General features: G+C 36.4%; 3 protein-coding genes across 4 annotated transcripts in view; 2 read left to right on the forward strand and 1 right to left on the reverse strand.

The window, feature by feature from the left end:
* LOC149118445 (short transient receptor potential channel 3-like) overlaps positions 1-2,754 on the forward strand; it is a 15,629-nt gene extending 12,875 nt beyond the window's left edge. The window contains exons 16-18 of the mRNA XM_089296423.1: positions 596-767; positions 941-1,140; positions 1,605-2,754. Coding sequence (XP_089152549.1) covers positions 596-767; positions 941-1,140; positions 1,605-2,027 — 795 coding nt within the window. The 3' untranslated portion in view covers positions 2,028-2,754. The remainder of the gene's footprint in view (positions 1-595; positions 768-940; positions 1,141-1,604) is intronic.
* Positions 2,424-16,159, reverse strand: LOC110054586 (dual specificity mitogen-activated protein kinase kinase 5-like). 2 transcript variants are annotated; one of them, XM_089296366.1, is made up of 23 exons: positions 16,027-16,159; positions 15,134-15,182; positions 13,523-13,590; positions 12,902-12,971; positions 12,713-12,753; positions 12,068-12,110; positions 11,704-11,756; positions 10,844-10,908; positions 10,060-10,099; positions 9,592-9,660; positions 9,350-9,402; positions 8,863-8,891; positions 8,247-8,308; positions 7,764-7,812; positions 7,115-7,188; positions 6,937-6,987; positions 6,298-6,369; positions 5,512-5,541; positions 5,095-5,124; positions 4,614-4,646; positions 4,261-4,322; positions 3,688-3,733; positions 2,424-3,573 (listed from the first exon to the last, which is right to left on the reverse strand). In XM_089296366.1, the coding sequence occupies exons 1-23, from the start codon at positions 16,123-16,125 to the stop codon at positions 3,445-3,447; spliced, it is 1,317 nt and encodes a 438-aa protein (XP_089152492.1). In that variant the 5' UTR covers positions 16,126-16,159; the 3' UTR covers positions 2,424-3,444. The 2 variants fall into 2 exon arrangements, with proteins under 2 accessions (XP_089152492.1, XP_089152487.1); XM_089296361.1 differs by having other exon boundaries at positions 11,704-11,755; positions 12,052-12,110.
* Positions 16,160-16,267: 108 nt separating this feature from the next.
* On the forward strand, positions 16,268-19,792 carry LOC110054539 (translocator protein-like). Its single transcript, XM_020760873.2, has 4 exons — positions 16,268-16,311; positions 17,783-17,911; positions 18,001-18,215; positions 18,801-19,792. Exons 2-4 carry the CDS (start codon positions 17,803-17,805, stop codon positions 18,975-18,977), a joined length of 501 nt encoding a protein of 166 aa, XP_020616532.2. The 5' UTR covers positions 16,268-16,311; positions 17,783-17,802; the 3' UTR covers positions 18,978-19,792.

The following is a 19,792-nucleotide window of genomic DNA, read 5'->3' on the forward strand; positions in this document are numbered from 1 at the left end:
GAACCATGATTGTAGTCACGATTGCTTGCTAAATTCACGTTTCCGACGATTGTTTTTTCTTCTACACTGAGAATTGGTCCATACTCATTTTACACAGAGAAATTTATTACTCAATGCAAAACAGCAGAAAAAAATGATAGGTCACCATACTCGTTTGCGAGAAAAATCCGCGTAAAGAAAAATCCGCCATTTTTTAATGCGCGCGCGCTAATCCCGCGTGAAATTATGCGCAGTAGGGATGCGCAATGCAATACTGGGGAATGACCTTAAAGGGATCTCGGCTCTGTGAAGAAAAATTTTATTTGTGAAAGTAGACTTTTTTGAATTTTTCTAACGGCTGTAAACAATTACACTTGCAATGGCGTAGACGTTTAATGTAAACACCTCCTGATATCAGTTAAGTAAAGTGGCAGCGGGTAAGAGTGAGAAATTATGTTTCTATCTTACATCTCAACACAATGGATTCCTTAAGCTTCTACATAATTTTTATAGCAAACTGCACTTCAAATTTTACCGTGCGGTTGTAAGCTTCCTGAAGCTTCTTGATGTACAGTGCATTTAGCGTCCTATTCAGTGCCATTGCCCGTGTCCTTAGGTGCTTATTCTGGAAGCGGGGGAACGTAGAAGTCTGGAGGTTGGAGTGGCAAGAAAGGATTACAAATTTCACTTCATTCGAGGCCGAGGGTGGCAAAACGATTGTGTTGGATATCACATCAAAGGCGACATTCTTGACGCTGACAGAGCAGACTCCATTATAGAAATTGAAGGTCTAGTAGACATTTTGCTCAAATATATTAAAAGTTACGACTTCTCGTTTTATGATAAAACTTAACATCTGTGATTAAACAACAAACTTGGTAGAAATTTTATGTTGTTTCGACGAAGAGCAAATTCGTGATTCCAGTTTACTTTAACCCACACTCTGTGTGATTTATTTCAGATGCCATGGCTGAACGAGGCGATTTGATTGGCTGTACCGTCTTATTTGAAATAGCAGAAAACGGAGAAGTTCCCATCTCGTTTACTTTGAATGGGAAACCCATTACACAAGCCAGAGTTTCAATAAGGATTTTCCAGGAGGACTCACTGTTGTTTCCATTTGTTAGCATGGGGCACGAAGGAGTTGCTGTGTCGGCCAAAGTTAGTAACATCTTTTTTTTCCCAGCCCAAATTATCACACTTCGTATGACATCATGATGACATATTTTCCACCAAACTCAGCGACCTCGATTCCAGACTGTCTCTCTTCTTTGCCTCCATTGTCGTTGACAAGGGAGTCAACGGAAAGAGAAAGCCTGATATCGAGGTTGCAAACTCAACGCGCCAGCAAACGGCTTTCCTCAGGATATGGAAGAACGACTGAGAACCACAGATACGGCAGAAACTTGTTTAGCACTGGTCAAGATTTAAACTGTCACCTCAGCATTGACGCGCGTTTTAACTGATAACTGATATGAAATCTGAAATATTTACTGATACGTCCTAATAGTAGTGAAATTTACCGAACATTTAACCGGTGACTGAGATTCCGGGACTGCTATACAGACTCTCCTGTAAGATACTTTTTCATTCCCATATTAAAGAACCTTTTGCTACATTATTAGATGCGGTCCCGAGACAATGCCGACTGGGTTCCATCGCCAGTGTCGACATATATCATGCCATCCAAAAATTCCACGGAGAAAGCATCAGAAAAGGAATACGACAACACAGACGTCTATCACAAGCTGGACTATGCAGGTGCTAGGTTCAGACGTGCGCGGGATGATATGCTGGACAGCTTGAGGGCAAACTTCAGGAGATTCGAGGATTTCTTTAACGACTGGAATAAAGAATGCTTGCAGATGAGTGGTTCGTTTCTTCAGAATAAAGTTCCAGAGGACGGAACTAAAAAAGCCGCCCTTGGAAAGAAGATAAATGAAGCTATAGAAGGCCTTAAAGAAATAGAAGAGCTAGGGAAAAAGGTCAACCACAAGTTTGGTACAGTTCTGAATGAGTTGACAAAAAGACAAGGAAGCAACCACTAACATAATTATACATTAACCCATTCTTGGTTTTTCTTCTAACCTCTTAGGCCCTCAATGTCTGTTTGCATGTGTAAATCGAAATGGGCAAATCTGCTTAATAGTGCTTAGTTCAAACAAGAGATCATCGTCTCTTGGTTCAACATCAGCGAACAAAATTGCGCAACTTTTCGGCGTTGTTTTGATAAGCGACTTTTGGTTACTGGTTTACTATTACGTTGGGGAAAGCAATTGAGCCACATTTTTTTGGCCTACGGAACGAAAAGTCTTTTCACGATTCGCCATCTTGCATTTAACAATTAATATTTACTCGAGTGCCTGAGAGATAGCTGACGAGGAACACACGCAGATCAAAATTGGCACACGGCATAAAAGGTAAAAAGACACAATGAAACACACTTTGTGATCGCCATTTGTATTCTAACAGTCACTTCTGTGCATTTGAAAGCGTCACGTCTGTTTCGCACTACCTATACTTGATACTTAACTAATTAATTAGTTAATTAATTATATTATACTACATTTCTTACTGATAATTGCCTACTATTAATTACAAACTATTTACAGAGTCGGGCAGATTTTGGCGAGAGCTGGGTCAGTAGATCCATGAATACTCACTCCATCCTGCTAATGGTTAAGTTAATTCAACAAACATAATTCTGTACGTGTTCATGTTGGCTAAATTTGACTTCAGAATATAAATAAAAAATCGGGAGGGGACTCGAAAAAATCCTCCTCAGCTGTTTTTTTCTATAGTCATATTTTGACACATTTGCGACAAGCATCAGCTTCTCTTTGGTTGCCAGTTAATGAAGTTACAGTCCTTTATTCTTGTTTGGTTAGAAGAAAAAGATTCACAAGTAACACCCAATTGAGTGTTTTCACATGACGTAACAGCAACCATATTGGTGTCCCAAAATGTTGAAACCCAAACGGCGGCCATGTTGGTGTCCCAAACTAATCCTGTGGGAGGTGAACTCTTGCATGGCTGCTGCAAAAGTGTAGCAGTTCTCGAAAGCTTGTAATTCCTTACTTGTTAGCGGCTATTGTTTTGAGCCTAGTATGGGCATTGTTTCTGTTGTTTGTTCTATTGTCCTCTCAAAGGGTATCAAGCCATTCACGCGAGACCTTACGAGAGCTGCTACCCAACTAGGCTACGAGTAGTCCCTCTTTCGCTTTGTCCGCCGAGCGAGACCGCAAATAAACCGCGAGGAAAAAATGGCCGCGTGAAATCCTGGGGGCGAGACGCACGTACTTCTGGCCCCCAGGATTTCGCGCGGCCATTTTTTTTCTCGTGGTTTTCTTTCGTGTCACGCACGACGGACTAAGCAAAAGAGGGACTACTCGTAGTCTTCTAGCCGACCTGGCTGCTGACCACGTCAGTGAAAACGCTCTTTTGTGGTTCTGAGTATGAATACAGTCATGGTGATTCTGAATTAGGCGAGTCCAAGCTGTGTGCACGTGATTGTCTCTGCTCCAGTTGACGACACACCCACATGGATATCATGTCAATATTACCATCATCATTTGTCGCGATGAAAGTATGAGTCTATACGGTGGAAAAAGAAAAATTATACGCTGAGTAGGAGAATGCAGTGTAGATGAACGAACAACACAGGAGCTTGCATCTGTAATTGTGAGATTGTCAAAAACTGTCACTTACCAAAACTGCTTCTGGAGTCAGTCTTACTAAAGGGTTTTTCTGCATACTATCAAGATAATATAAAATTCGATCAGTCAGTCCGTCCGTCCTTCGGTCCGTCAACAGCTCACTGAAAGCTAAGCTCACAGAATTCTCTTTAATTCTCTTTAAACGCTATTACTAATAACCTTTCGTCAAAGATCAACGTAATAAACCTTCCTTTAAAAAACAACAGAAATAATAATAAAACAGAAAAGAACTGAGATTGAATAATCCACAGCCGGTAAATAAGAAACGCCCAGCAAGGCAGGAAATAAACACGTATCACTGGCCACCTCTGTTAAATATGGAGTTCTCAGTTTTAGTCTTCTTTTTAACAAGCGTAAAGTATAGAACTGGAGTAGAGAAATGGCCAAAAGATTCGCTATTTGATGTCAAATCTCCCCCTCACCGCAGATTCACTGATAGATGCAGTGTGTTTCCTCGCAGCCAGACAGGGTTTTAACTCCTTGAAATCTCGCTAATATTCTTAGGTACATAATTAAAAGTAAACTTTTAGCAGGTTTATGTAATAATGTGGAACAACAACCTTACCATTGAGATACAAAATTCGCAAACGCTGGTGAGAATTTATCCTCGGGTAAACATGGCGGATTCTTGAAAAAAATAGACAAGCGAACAATCAAACCCTGCCTTGTTTAGGGCTAGGACAAACAGTACACGTCTCCCATACAAACCTGTAAAATTCTCATAGCTACTTCTTGGCTCTTTATAACGACACGACTTTTAAACTTGGTCATTTCACAACGTTCAAGGTGATCTTTTCTGAGGTGTCATTGGATTTTCATTACCTGTTCTACATTAAAATCTTAAAATATCGTGGCAAAGGTCTTTATTAATTAGTAGTACGTGAATCTTAAAAGATCAAGTTACTACGATTTGCTTACCTCATGTACGATGCACTGAAGTAGCGCTATGGGCTAACAAAGGAAAGCAAAATTTTCATGGTTAATCTTTATGTTCGGCACAGGATCTACGTCGCCACGACGACCTTTTCTGCTTGACGTACAGTTGCTTTCAAATTCAAAATTATAGTGTTCTAAGGTATTCAAACACCAAACAATTAAGTTAAACCGAAGCTGAAGAAAGATTGTAGTGCGACAGACCATAGGTTCAGAAGACTGTTTAAGTAGGGCAGACGTAAAACAAAACAAAAAACTACGTATGAGGGATAGCTCCTTTACATACGGACGACGAAATGAGCAAAAAATCTAGTTGTTTCCAGAACATACAGGGAAAATGAAATGTCTTAACGATGCCAACAGCCATAATGAACCATTGCAAAAATGAAACAGCTTATGGCAACCTATAAGACCATCCTTAAAAACTAACTGATTCTACTAACAATATTGTTCAGAATTTAATTACCAGAAACGTTTCAGCACCTCCATGACTTTCCTGTAAAATAACATGGGTATTTCAGTACATTATTAACAAAGCTATCCACCCCTTTTAACTTACCAATGATTTCTGACGGTGACGAAAAGACAATAATATCACAAGTGGCACATTTGTGCTCGCCTATCGGACGGGACCCTCGCTGAGGTCGCTCTAGACGCACCGAGTATATAATAGAGAGTTTATTTGACTAAGAAGGATAGGACGGGAATGACAACGGAAAATTTTTGAATCTCTCCAATTGGATGAGATTGACACGCCAAGAGAGCAGACTAAAAACCAATCGTCTCACCAACTGTTTTTTGGGATCAATTAAGGGCGTCATCAGGTTAATTAAACCCTAAATGGACATTCGTATAACTAAGAAACATAGTGAAAACATCTCACCGTTGGGTAAGGAAATCTCCCCAGAGCCATCTGTGGTATATAAAAAAAAATTAGATCATCAAAACGGTAGCGCTTATAATGATGATACAAGACTAGAAAAATTCAACACTTTACGTATCAAAGAAACAGACTTCAAGTACTATTTTTTTTACAGTTCAGAAGACATTTCCACGCCAAAATAATTAACATCCTTGCAATTCTCCTGACTTCTGCACAACTGTTCTTTAATAACCATTCAAAATGCAGGACTGGTATAAATTTTTAAAAAGTTGAAACTTCAATCAGTGCACGCAATATTGACAATGGAAAGATGAATATAACTGGTTTGAGTGGCCGTATAAACGGGATATAATGGGAGAGGATTATACAGGTTGGGATTTCAAAATGTGGCCGTTGGCCGCATAAACGGGGTTTTATTATAAGAAACTGTAAGGGCATTTCACCGGGACAAAAAAGACTGGCCGTAATAACAAGCTGACCGTATTAACGAGGTGACCGTAAAGTGGGGTTCCACTGTACATGTATTGAAAGTAATGCTCCCAAAATATATACCATTCTGTTAAGGTGCTTACAGTAAAATAACTTTACTAGTTAATATCAAGTCCATGAAAGAGACTTGTCCACTATAGAACCGATAACAGACTTGTTACCACTTGCTTAACTACTGGTGTTAATAGATTGCTTGCAGTGTTAGAGTTTTGGTCAAGTTTTGATCATTTTGTTTTCAGGTCCTTTCTTATTCGCAATGTCGCCATTATAAGTGTGAAAATTTTTTTTTTCTGTCACCTCTAAAAGAGAGACTCCCAGACTCCACAGTTCTGATCGAATGCTGTATTCATCTCCTAGTATGCGCTCAGGCTGGAAGAAAACGAAACAAGAGAGAACAACAGTAAAAAGTTGATGAGTTGACAAATCTTACTGACAAAGCTCTCTCCAACCCGGGTTATATTAGGCCATCATTTTGGTGAAAACAATAAAAAGTTACCATGAAGTTCATCATCTGTGTTAGGTATCTAACTTAAAAGAGCAGCCCCAAGACTTCCTCATCAGCCGGACTTGTTAGTGACCAATACATTTTTAACATATCAACCTTCCACTGTTTCCTTAAAATTGATCACAGTGACCTATACTTTGTGACCATCTCAACTAGCAAGTTTCCGTTACAATATTTCTTACGGTACAAGTTAGAGAATTTGATCGAAATAATTGCGTAAAGACAACTTCCTCTCGGTAATGATTGCATTCTTCTAACTTGACGTGAAATAAGTTAAGATGTTGATAATTCTAGAGCTTAAAAGCCAGCACAGTTGTCCCTACTACCCAACTAGTATTTCTGTTTCATTTTGACGACAGTTGACGAACTCCAAGCAAATTACACATTTAAGCGTAAAACTATATAGAAAATAGTAAGTGTTAGAATCTTACCGCCATATATGCGTGAGTTCCAACGTAAGTAGTAGCAATTGAATTGACCAGCTGAATGAGAAGAAAAGAACAATCTAAGAAAATAAAATTACAAGTAATGATACATGACCGTATATTCCAAATCAATTCGTCGAATTCTTCTCTGAAAGTATTAATGACACAATTATATATTATATACCTGTCTACTAACACCAAAGTCGCATAATTTCACTTGGCCTCTTGTGCTCACTAGAATGTTGGAAGGTTTCACATCTACAGTAATGGTGTGAAGAGAGAACACGAAAGAAATTACAAGAATGAGCTTAGGAAAACTGATAAAGCTTTGTGCAATAAATGAACAAATGAATTATGCAACTATTGGATCGTGAAGATCATGTCAGCCATGAATCCTTAAGTCTCATTCTGTGGATGACTGTTTGACCTCTGTCCCGTGCAAGTTTATAAGATAGTTCATGGCTTACATAGCCTCGTCCTTTGCAGAACTGCGATGCAATACTTCAAACATTTTCAGTTACAGTGAAACCTCGATATAACGAAGGGCCAAGGGACTGACAAAATGTGTTCGCTATAACGAAGTTTCGTTGTATCGAGGTTGTTTTCCGTATATTTTACTACTAATGAGGTTGAGAAAATCGTTCGTTATATCGAGAACTTCGTAATATAGAGGTTCGTTAAATCGAGGTTCTACCGTCTGTTAAAATTCTTAGTTATTGAAATGTCAATTTATCAAATAAAAACTACAGTAGTTTTTAAACTTTGAATAAATTCGTAATTCAGGAATGAGTTTTTTACTAATACAAATTCAAACAGTGTAAGGCCTTGCTCACCTCTATGCATTATTTTTAATTCCCACAAATAAAGAAGTCCTTTGACTACCTGTAAAGACAGAAACATTGTTCACCACGACTACAGTTCTAGAGTAATTATTCAAAGGAACAGACAGGGTGCCATTTGTTAAGTTTAAATGCCTTTCCTTTGCCTGTTTCATATGTGGCTGACACCTTTAGAGGGAATGAATGAAGTGCATACATGTACGTAAGTTTCTCAAAGATGCGACACCCCTGCACTGATCAATAAACAAAATGTAAACATTCTCTATTGCCAAGCTTGCTAGTGGTTATTTGGAATGTAGCAGAAGGAACAAAGGAAGAAAGAGTACTGACAACAGTTTAATGACGATTGACTTTGCCCTTCATCCAACAATTCCTTCATGTCTTTGCTACACATCAATGGAAACATTAGACAATTAAACTTCTGAAATTTGCAATAATATATCAATAAGGAACGGTCTGCTAATGTTGAACACTTACTGAAACTGCAATTCTGCCTAAAACTGGTTCTGGTATGCAGCCAAACATGTCTAGGGAACCTCCTAAGCAGAGATAAAATGGTCACATCAGAAATTCTCTTTTTCATTCCTAGTAAATATGTAACCAGTGAACTTAGGTTAGTAGAAAATTGCTAAGTGCAACGTATTGAATTAATGGGAGTAGTGAATAGCCTGTAATGGACTGACATTCACATTCAGTGGAATAAACAGTACATAAACAGTACACATTTAATCTTTTAAAAAGACACTAACGAACTTTCAACTTGATAGTGCAAGGCTGGGCAGAATGATGATCCACTTAGCTCAAAGAGACAATTAACTACTAGTCTGGATTAAATACGTATTATTTTAATATCAAAGTTAAAATCAATGCATGATACGAAGAGCCAGTTAGTGTCAATATTATTTTACTTCAAGTTACTACAGAACTGAAACCGTTTAAACATACTACAGCTACATGTATCATAGCTGCCTATGATCATTAGTCACTTAGTCAGACCATGAAAGAAAAACAAACAGTGATGATAGACAATAATAACTTAATAATGAAATAATTATTGATAACTGCACTGTCTATGAAGTAATTGAATTCTTACCATCCATATATTCTGTACAAATTGATATTCTAAGTAAAGATTGAAAAGAAAACATGCAATTTGTTGTTAATAAAAATCATTTATAAATTTAATTAACCTCTGTCAGTCCTCAGTCAGTACAGTTTTGAACAAACAGACAGAATGGCAGTCTGCTAAGTTTGGTACTTGCTTCCATAGACAGTGTGAACAGTACACTGTACTACATGAAAATCAACTTAATATTTATTTTTCTCTGAACATGAAACTTGAAGTGCCCATTAATTTTGGTAGACACTGTGTGTTAATGTGTTCTACAAGTCTTGTACAAGTCTTGCTCAAGTCATCAGAAAACAGTTCAACTGCTAAACGACAGCAAAAACAAATAAAAACAAAAAAACAAACAAAAGAGAAGGAAAAAACTACAATCTACTGAAAACATTTTAAAAAAGCCTTACACAACTGGCCATCTAGAATAACAGTTATGTTGTTTGTAAGAGGCAAACTTTACCTATTTTCCACAAAAAATGCTCCATAAAATTCAATAATAAAGGTCGAGGAACACTGAAATGCACCAGGAGATTACAGAATGTAAATTATTAGATTGCTAAATAAGATAAATTTATAATATTCTATTTATAATTTAATAATAGCACTAACAGCATAGGCATTGTGAACTGTACTGACATGTATGCATAACTTTAAACTGCAGTCTATTTAAGAATAAAAAAAACACTCATTTGTAATTTTTACCTGAAACAGTATCTCCAATTCAGATATAATCTGTTTTTGTACATCTGGAGTTACATCTAAAGGAATCACCTAGAAATACATGCAGCAACAACATCCAAAGTTTGAATATTAGAGAAAATGTACCATTTTTCAGTTAGTGAGCTACACTGCAGTCATACTTTGCTTTCTAAGATTATATTGATTGTGAATCAGTGAATTGAACCACCCACACAAAAAAACTCATATTGCAAATCTATAGCAAATCTAATATCTTTTCATATAATTATTTATAATGTAGGTACTTGGTCTGTCTGACTCTTTTACAGACTGTCCTTATGGCAGGCATTTCTGCTTTTTTTATGAATTTTTTGTCATTAAATTGTAATAAAAAAATATATAGAATAAGATAAAATAAATTGACACATGTGGCTGAGATTCTAGAGTCAAACCAATTAAGTATGGAATGGTATAACTGAAAGAAAAGCTCACCTTAACTGCAATAATTCGGTTTGTCCTTGTATGCAAGGCCCTGGGTGAAGTAAAAATAATAAAAATAAATAAATAAATAAATAAATAAATAAACATAAACTGACAAATTCTTCAAGTATACATGTACATGTGCCTCATATTAATCAAGTTTAAAGTCTGTGAGGTCCTGATCAGTTCAATATATCAATTTACATAAATGACCTGAGTGTAAAGCACTTGTGGAAGAGATATGAAGATCAATATCTTACAATCCTAGTAATAACTATATTACAGTACAACAAGGGAGTAAAATATCATTTTAACACAAGAAAGTATAACTCATATCTTCAAGCCACCACATAATTTTCATTTTAATAAATCTATGGAAAAACTGACTACTGTATATGAATAACAGTGAAAAAGCAGAAAATGACATCATCAATATCGTCACTACTGAGGATATGGAAAATATGCCACTCAGGTCCAAGATGTAGCGTTCAGCTACAGATTCCACCTCAAACATCTTGTGGAGCATTTTGACAAGGTAATAACCGATCAGAAAATAAAACCTAGTACAAGGCCTAACATCTATTTTTATTATTTATAACAGAAGACAGTTTCATGGACTTAACACTTCCAGGTTTTATTTTGTCAATCTTCATTTGTGGCATTGTAGATTGCAATATAGCTTATAATTAATGATATATACATGTACATAATTATACAATAATGATTGCAAATACATCATTGCAGTTAAAGATTGCTTAATTATACCTAAATAAAGAAAGTACTCTTAGTAACAAACCTGTAAACTGTTCCTCCATTTCCATGTCCTAAAATGTCTAAATGCTGAATATCTGTGTGGGAAACCTACAGTGCACAAATGCAGAATATTAACAGTCCTAAACTTAAATGTTCATGTAATAAGATAATGTAAAGGACTGAAGTATACGCAATATTACTTGTTGTCTTACCTATGAACTAATTTGTTAATAATTAACAATTATTCATTGAAGTGGAGGTGAATAGTGGTGGATATTTACCAAGCCGCGACACTGAGGTGAATAATTGTTTTAGTATGTACCACACAAACTTAATAACTAGTGAACCAAAGAGTGACTTTATTTGTGACAATATAGCGACAAAAGGTCAGACAAAAAAATTTGCGTGCCGTTCGATGCACACTTGTGCTCACAAAGTCACATGATACGGTAAGTCAGGTGATCAATTGAAGGAAAACGAAGTGAAATGAAACGAACGACTTCAAAAGTTCGATGATTTTCACTAAATTATTATTATTTTTTTTTGGATCTGACACGATATTCAAAGAAAAAGACCAGTTTAATCCATTTTGTTTCTCCTCTGCTGCTTGGAGTTTAATAGTACTTGGCTAATCACCTCCGAGCTAGCCAATCAGCGTGCGTGAAAAGTACTATTCACTTGTGTGGTATATACTAATAAGGAGTAATTAATAAATTATTTATTCTTTACGGCTATACACCATCCCATATTAAATTTAGTATCTGTGAGTACATAAAAAGTCTTCAGGAGTTCTTACTAGCTATCCACTTTACAAAACTATGTATATGTGTAAACCAGCTTGCCTTGTTTTTAATAGAAATTTTTAGACCATTATTTCTGTGCTAACATTCTATTAGCTCTTACCTGGCCATTGCCTAAAATGACCCTTATATCTCCATGTTCTGACTTTTGTAAGCTACAAAATTAGAAATCTGTATAAATATTGATACCTTTTCAATGAGGTTAAATAATATTAATCTAGGATTGACAGCATAATTATCAATATTATTATTTAATAGTAGAATCCTATTAGTATACTTAGACTGCAAATTCTGCAATCTGATTGGCTAAGCTATCATACACTATCAGCCAATAGTGTGTGATGGCTGAAGGTCCTCCATGAAATGGCAACATAATTTTCTCGTTAGTCTGATACTTTAGAAGAAGATTGGAAACATGAAAGAGTAACTATGTCCCAGTACATGTATTCACCTTGTTGGAACAGCATTTGTTGGAACAGCATTGTTTACTGGAGTTGCCTTTGTGTTAACCTGGTTTAATAAAACATATGCATCCAACAGTAAGTCATAGACTAAGTGCCCGACCCCACTAATATGAAGTTTCCCACCTTGACTAAGCACCCCTCCTCTGAGGAAAAATTTCAACTTGCTTTCTCCCCCCTCCAATGAGCAGGTTCCCCTTTCCCTTCTCCTATTTTCTGGGTGAGGAAATATACGTAAATAAATATTTAAGGTTGCATAGTAAATTGTCTTGTCGGTTTCATTGATATGTCATCGTTTTGTTGTAAATATCAAATCACATTGACATGATACACTGTATTTTGTGCACATATTTTGAAGCTAAATTACAAAATAATTTAGTGTCTTGCTAGTCATTAAAACTATACCTTAAAATCAGTTGTGTGTATTACATATCAATTGTTAGAAAAATTATTTTAATGAACATCGGCCAAGATTATGTGCTGAGGATTAATGATACTACAGATTACTAGAAGCAAACTTATTTAAAAGCGATAAACCACTACACGAACATTTAGCACTGCTTAGTCACTTGAGGTATAAATTAATTTGCAAGTAAAATGTGATAAATACAACAAATACAAGATGTTAGTAGCAGTTTTAAAAGTACTTACAGTCAGCCCACAAAAATTCCTTCTTCTTGAAGTTCTACAAGCTGTGGAAAATAGAGAATGCACTGTAAAAACTTGCAGATACATTGTACACTCTCAAAATCAAAATAAAGTAATAGACACACAAACTACATGTAAGTGGATGAGGTCTGAAAGCGCAGGTTTAGAAATAAAGCATTTACATTTCGCTACCTTTTGGATAAACAATTAATGGCTCTTGTGAAACTCCTCTCCTAAGTCTTTCTGCATTCATCCACAGGTGCTTTTACAAGACAGAGAATTGAAGAAAAAATATCATTCAACTATTAAGTTCTACATGTATAACATAAATAATCCTATGAATACATATGTATAATAAAGTACAAATTAAATAATAAGTTATGGTCCAAAGTGGTTTTCAATGAAGTGTAGTACTGTAATGCAAAACCAGCAAATGCAAGTTTACTTTTGTTACTGAAGTGAACTCCTCTTTAATAAATTGCACATGTCCATGTATATCAATCCCATATCATAATTATAAATTAAATTGAAAACCTTATAAAATAATGTACATGTATGCATGCTCTACAAGAGCTTAGTATAAAATGTATAATGGAGGTAAGCACAGAAAATACCCTGGGCTCCAGGATAATAATAATATTGTGTTTATCTTATATCAATACATTCTTGTCGACCTGATTAACAAAAACAGTAACAAAATGTAGATCTTTTTATTCTTAAAGTTCCTACATACAAACATAAAACTTACATTTACTTTTAAATATAACTTACAGTACTAGACTCTCTTCAGTACTGAACATATGAGTACCTTACCCCATTAATCATAGCCTGCAATTCCTCGTCACCTCTAACAGTGATTCTATCTCCTTCCTCATCTTCATCTATAGAAAGGTGGCAGAGAAGAAATCATCAAGAAAATAGAAGCATGGATCAGGATCAATGGTCCAAGATCATTTGGATCATGGTGCATCAGAAGGAACCAATGAATCTACTCTGGGCAAGGATTCATCGATTCCTTTGATATACCATGATCCAAGTGATCTTGAATGAAAGATCTTGATACAAACCATCCCATAAGAACACACCCTCTATTAACTCCTATACATGCTATACAACTACAAGTATATTTCTTTTGTATCTTCTTTAATTGCCCTATTGTAGTTCATGTTGTATCAATAATAATAATAATAACAATAACAATAATATTAATGATAATAATAATAATAATAATAACAACAACAAGCAGAAGAAACAACCACCAAATATGCAAAGAGAACCAAACAAATAGCACGAAATAAGACCCAAGAAAAATTAACAAAGTAGTGGGAGGACAAAGCCCTCCATGGAAGATACCCAAAGAGAATAAAGGAAGTAGATGTTGACCACCACAAAACCAACCAGTGGCTCAAAAGCAGTGGACTGAAGGCAGAAACGAAAGGATTCATAATCGCAGCCCAAGACCAAAGCCTAGCTACCAGATCATACCACCCCAGCATTATCAAAGACGGTACTAGCCCCCTATGTATGATGTGTAACAAATACGACGAAACAATCGACCATATTGTGTCTGGGTGTCCTGAACTTGCGAAAACAGAATATACCCACCGACACGATAAAGCAGCCGTGTATATACATTGGAAAGTCTGTCGCAACTATAATATAAAGACATCAGAAAAGTGGTATGACCATGAGCCGGAAACAGTTACAGAAAATGAGGATGTCACGATATTATGGGACATGCCAATATACACAGACAGGAAAATAACAGCCAACAGACCCAATTTAGCGATTAAAGACCACAAAACGAAAGCCTGTAAATTTATTGACACGGCAGTACCATCAGACAGAAACACATCCGTGAAAGTCACTGAAAAACTATCCAAATATAAGGACTTGGAAATCGAAACAAGCTGAATGTGGGGCATGAGAACGGAAACGACACCAGTTATCATTGGAGCACTTGGAGCTATCAAAAAGGGACTAGAAACTTATCTTGAAGAATTCCCGGCCAAATAAGCATCAGTGAACTACAAAAGATAACCTTGCTAGGTACAGCACACATTTTGAGGAGGGTGCTATGAGGCTAAAAACTGGCTATCTCTTAGTGCCCCAGGACCATGGTCTGGTCTCAGCCCTAAGGACTCTAAGCAAACATTACGTGAGGACGATAATAATAATAATAATAATAACAACAACAACAACAACAACAACAACAACAGTAATAATATTAATTGTTTTTTGTTGCCTTTAAATTAATCATGATTACTATTATGAATAAAAACCTTTGCCTGGAAACAGCACTTGCGCAAATGTAATTGCACTGTGTCCTGGCCATTGAGGGAAAACAAATGACAATTAACTGACAGTTTCACATACAGTTGATACATAAACCCAGAAGCAGGCAGATTGTTCCTCAATACTCACACTCAAATGCAGTGGCTGTAGTATGAGGCATCACCTGGGAAATTGCCTCCTGTAAAATAAACAGCCAGGCATAGTCTCATTAACACCAAATAGCACTTACGTACATAATATATGTATGAAAGGTGTCCTCATAACTACATACATATAATATTTAATATAAAATATGAAGTACATATTATGATTCACCAATTTTCAAAGGGTTGGCATTGGTGGTCTTTGATCCATTTTGTTCCTTTCTTTTATCACGACCCATTGGCTGTCATCACAATGTACATACAGTGTACGATTGGCAGTGATGTAAAACATACATGTACTCACACGATTTAAAGTTCATCACTTGCAATGTTATTGAAAGTGGGGAACGTTCTTAAGCTGCTTAAAAATGAAGCTGATATATTTTTCAGGTTGCTGGTTTATTTTCAAGAGTTTTGTGCTGACTGTGAACAAGGAAATCACTGCCATTTCATTTAACAATATCACTCAAAAACATTGTGTACATTTGTAATTATGTAAGAATACGGTAAACCTTTACCTCGAGAATAAAACGGGTAACAGTCAACTGATACTGACATTTTACATTGCATGAAAAACATTTTACCGCTAATGGAAAAAAGAATTTTAAAAAAGTCTATTGAAGATTTTTCCGGTCCAGATAACCGGTGTTTAACTTGAAATGCTATTAAATTATCTATATACAGAACGATAGGATAATAACGATAATAACGATAGGAAGTACTAATTCAACTTTATTTCGCGTCCTTCTTTTACGCCAATATATCTTTAAAACAAGGGTTATATGAAGCCTACAAAATTTAGCTTATTAGTTTAAAGTTCATTGATTTAGCAAATTACAGCACGCTCACATTAACATCATCACCAGCGCACATACATACCAGCACATCCCGAAAAACAATATTCTGACGAACAGTCCAATCTACAGCTTCCCCTTCGTCAGGAACAATTCGTATCACCAGAGAAGGTGACAAGGACATATGGCGATCGAATCATTTCACCTCAAGAACTTTCTTCAAAACGCTCGTCCATTTTGCAGAATGTGAAGGGCGTTTTGTTTTTTCTGGAAAGGATGATGGCCGAGAGAGACTAGGTTAAGATTCGCTTCCAGATCCACGCAGTGTTCCGGTCGGTGTGCCGAATATTTGGAATAACAGGATATCTTGGTAAGTTTTATGTCTTTTCCTTACCAAAACGGTATTTCATTTTTTAGTTTCTTGTTCAGTGGAAAATTTGAAGTATATTTGAATCCACCGCGAGAATTTTGCACCCATCAAACTCGCTCATCTTTCACAGAAATCGAGAAATATGTCCGTACTTATGCAATACACGGGCGAGACCTCGCTGCAGTCCGGTGACCGATATGAGATGTTTAATGTTTTCATGTTTAAGAATTTGCAGCTCGGAATATATGTTTCTTGCTTCATCATATTTCGACGTTAACTGTTTCATCCATAAACATGAAACCTTTTGAATTTCGTGTTCCTGCAAATCCCACCTACTGTTTATGGAAAGGTCAACACGCACAGGATACCCAATAGTACACAAGATTCCCAGGCATTACTTACTTCTGTTGTGCTATCATGTTGGTGGACTTGGTTAAGGAATTCCTACAGGAACCACCTCCCAGGGATGTTCTCAGGACAAACTCTGCCCTTCCCAGCAAACTGTACTTTTTCTTTCGTTGTTAGGGTTCTGTGGCACTTGTGGTCTAAGTTAATAACTATGGGCAAATATCCAGGGGTGTGCCCAGGGGAATGGCAACAGTGTTTGAATAGACCTTTTTACAGAAACAGTGACCATTTTAAATCATACTGTTTCAAATAGCTATGATGGAGTGCTTTGGGGCAAATACATACTAATTTGCCCCCTGAGCGACCCATAATAGCTATTTGAAACAATAGAATTCAAAATGTCCGCCATATCGGTAAAAAGGTCTCTTGGACCATATAGTAGTCTGTTTTTTTTTTCTTGTAAGCTTCAGCAGCATGACCATAATTTTGATTCTGCGGTCTGGGTGTATAGTATGTTGTCCCAAATGACCTCTTCAAAGTAAAATTTCAATTACCCCTGTTTTTATTAATTCAGCGAAACTGAAAACACCTCAGGTTAAAAATATTTCAGTTTCCCAGCTCACTACTGAGTAACATACAAAAGTACTGTGATTGTATTGCGGTACATGTAGATTTAACTGGTCAGGATTAGCAGAGTGCAAGGAAAGCCACTTTTGCATGAGCTGGAAAACTGACTTTTTTTGACCTAGAATATATTAGTCCATGGTCATTGTTACCAGCCCAGAGAGAATTTTTTTCTCAGCTCGATTAATTAATTAAAAATTAATTAAAAATTAAGTGAAAGATAGAATCTAGACTCGTGTGACAGCAAAATCCACTAGCCCTGGGCTGTTGCACGTGGAAGTTGAGCATTGATTGTGCTAATTCATTTTGATTAATAAGTGAGTGAATCAACAGTTAACTCCGGCACTTGGTGGAAAAATACATGTTGGTGGATATTTATCGCTTTTGAGACTCTCAGAAGGAAACAGTTTCTTTGTGACCTTGAGGTAGCCAATGCAAATGTATGCTGTTGAGGAAAAATTCCAGCTTTATATAACAATATTGTCTGTTTGTGTAGCAGATACAAGTGTACATGTAACCATGCCACAAACCTGGGTCATCATTGGTGGGTCAGTCCTACTGCCCAATGTTGGTGGCTTTCTTGGAGGATTTGTCACCAGATCTAACATCAAAGACTGGTTTGACAAAGGTAATTAGTGAATAGTGTAGAATGTTAGCATTATTATTGAAATGACACTTGAGTTGAAGACAGACCTAATATTTAATGTCTCATTTCAGACTTGAAGAAACCCTCCTGGAGGCCACCAAACTGGCTTTTTGGTCCAATGTGGACATGCCTGTACTCAGGAATGGGCTATGCATCATACCTTGTGTGGCGAGATGGTGGAGGGTTTGATGGTGATGCAAAAACTGCCCTAGCATTGTACGGGACAAACCTGGCTTTGAACTGGCTTTGGACTCCTATTTTCTTTGGTTCTCATAAGTTGGGACTGGTAAGAACAGATCGAGATTTCCTTAATCATGACAATGTATTTTGTTGCAACTAATATCAGTGCATGTATGCTGTATGCATTTGACAGTGAAGACGCTCAAACTGTGAATGCTTGACATTTGTTTGTACATTTTGTTACCTATTGACTAAAGAATAAAGGCACTTCATATTAACAAGAGTGTTTAGCATGCTGACACTGTGAAAATGCTGTCTTCGATTGGTTTTCTCTTGCAAGTGTCACTGAGGTGGGGGGCGATGAAATCTGGAAGTAAAGGAAATAATTATTATAGTTTGCATGAGAATTTCTCTACTTGCGGGGATTCAAGGGGAAATTAGAAACAAGCAAGTGATGGTTCCATAAGTCAGAGTCACTTGGAAAAACAGAAAGTGACCTACAAAACCCCTTTTAGGTCCTTTGAACAAGGGGATATTGTTAGGTGCCTATGGCAGGACTGGACAGGCAACATAAAAAAATGATTTTAGGATTATCATAATAACTTATTTTGATGCCTTGAGGAATCCCAAATTAAATTTCTCTTGTCATTGTAAGATTCTGATAGCAGTTCTGGTTTTCTTTCATGCACAGGCCTTTGGTGAAATTTGCTTGTTGTGGTTAAACATTGCTGGATGTGTGTACACATTCTTTCCAATTAACAGAGCAGCAGCAGGACTCATGTTGCCCTATCTTGGGTGGGTCACTCTTGCTACAGCTCTAAACTACAGCATCTGGCAAATGAACAAGCCTGCCATAAAAGAAGACTGATGTCTGAAGAAAGCAAAGAAAAACATGGCACCAACCATTCTGCAATGATCACTAGGAGCACTTTGAATCAAAGACTGCCAAAAAATATATATTCTTTAAGTTTCTATATTGTACTCTTTTCGTGTTATGTATAGGTTCTTGGTTAAGTCTTTGTGGCAGGTACAATCAGTAATACCTTTGTTTCTCATTATGTTTTATTTTGAATCATTTCTTCCATCTAGCGGTAACAAATTCTCTGGGTAGTGAAACTGATTTTGAAAAACTGATACCAGGACTTGAAAATGCCTGTAAAACTTAAGTTATCTTGCCATGTTTTAAAGAAGCTAGGTAAAAATCTGAATGAAACTACGTATAAAAACACTGCAAGTTGCTACTCTCCAAAACAAACAACTGTAAATCTGATTTTTTTTTAAAAAAAAAAAAGGTAATATACCTTTAACGAAATATGAAACATACCGTATTAGCCATATTTGTCTTAGTAACCGGGTAACTATCAATATATTCTGTGTCTTAAAGTTTCCAGGCTTTTTTGTGATTTGCTTATGATGTTATCAAAGAGCTCAGACTTTATTCAACAAATGGTGCCCTATTTGGCTTTCCAATGTTGCCCCAAACGGCCTTTTTAGCTTTCCTACATGATATGAGACCTTAAAAAAGTAACCAGGTGGTTAAACAACAAGAGCAAGTGAAATAGTACAGTTAATTGATCTGTAAGTTAAATACAAATAGATATTAGAAAATAAGAGATAGTAGAACATTAATTTTTATGTCAGCAGAATCTAGTCAAATAATAATAAAAAAAGTGGTTTATCAAA

This window comes from Orbicella faveolata, unplaced genomic scaffold, assembly GCF_042242905.1.
Source record: "Orbicella faveolata isolate gen_17 unplaced genomic scaffold, um_ofav_v1 contig_1, whole genome shotgun sequence".
Taxonomy (NCBI): Eukaryota; Metazoa; Cnidaria; class Anthozoa; order Scleractinia; family Merulinidae; genus Orbicella; species Orbicella faveolata.

What these genes read in the sequence shown, in the direction of transcription:
- LOC110054539 (XM_020760873.2), top strand. Translation starts at nt 17,803, where the DNA reads ATGCCACAAACCTGGGTCATCATTGGTGGGTCAGTCCTACTGCCCAAT. An exon ending in CAAAGACTGGTTTGACAAAG is followed by an intron (nt 17,912 to 18,000) that starts GTAATTAGTGAA and finishes GTCTCATTTCAG; the next exon opens with ACTTGAAGAAACCCTCCTGG. An exon ending in GTTCTCATAAGTTGGGACTG is followed by an intron (nt 18,216 to 18,800) that starts GTAAGAACAGAT and finishes TTTCATGCACAG; the next exon opens with GCCTTTGGTGAAATTTGCTT.
- LOC110054586 (XM_089296361.1), bottom strand. Translation starts at nt 16,125, where the DNA reads ATGTCCTTGTCACCTTCTCTGGTGATACGAATTGTTCCTGACGAAGGG. An exon ending in GAACTCACGCATATATGGCG is followed by an intron (nt 6,370 to 6,936) that starts GTAAGATTCTAA and finishes GTTTTCTTCCAG; the next exon opens with CCTGAGCGCATACTAGGAGA. An exon ending in GCGAATTTTGTATCTCAATG is followed by an intron (nt 3,734 to 4,260) that starts GTAAGGTTGTTG and finishes TTATCTTGATAG; the next exon opens with TATGCAGAAAAACCCTTTAG.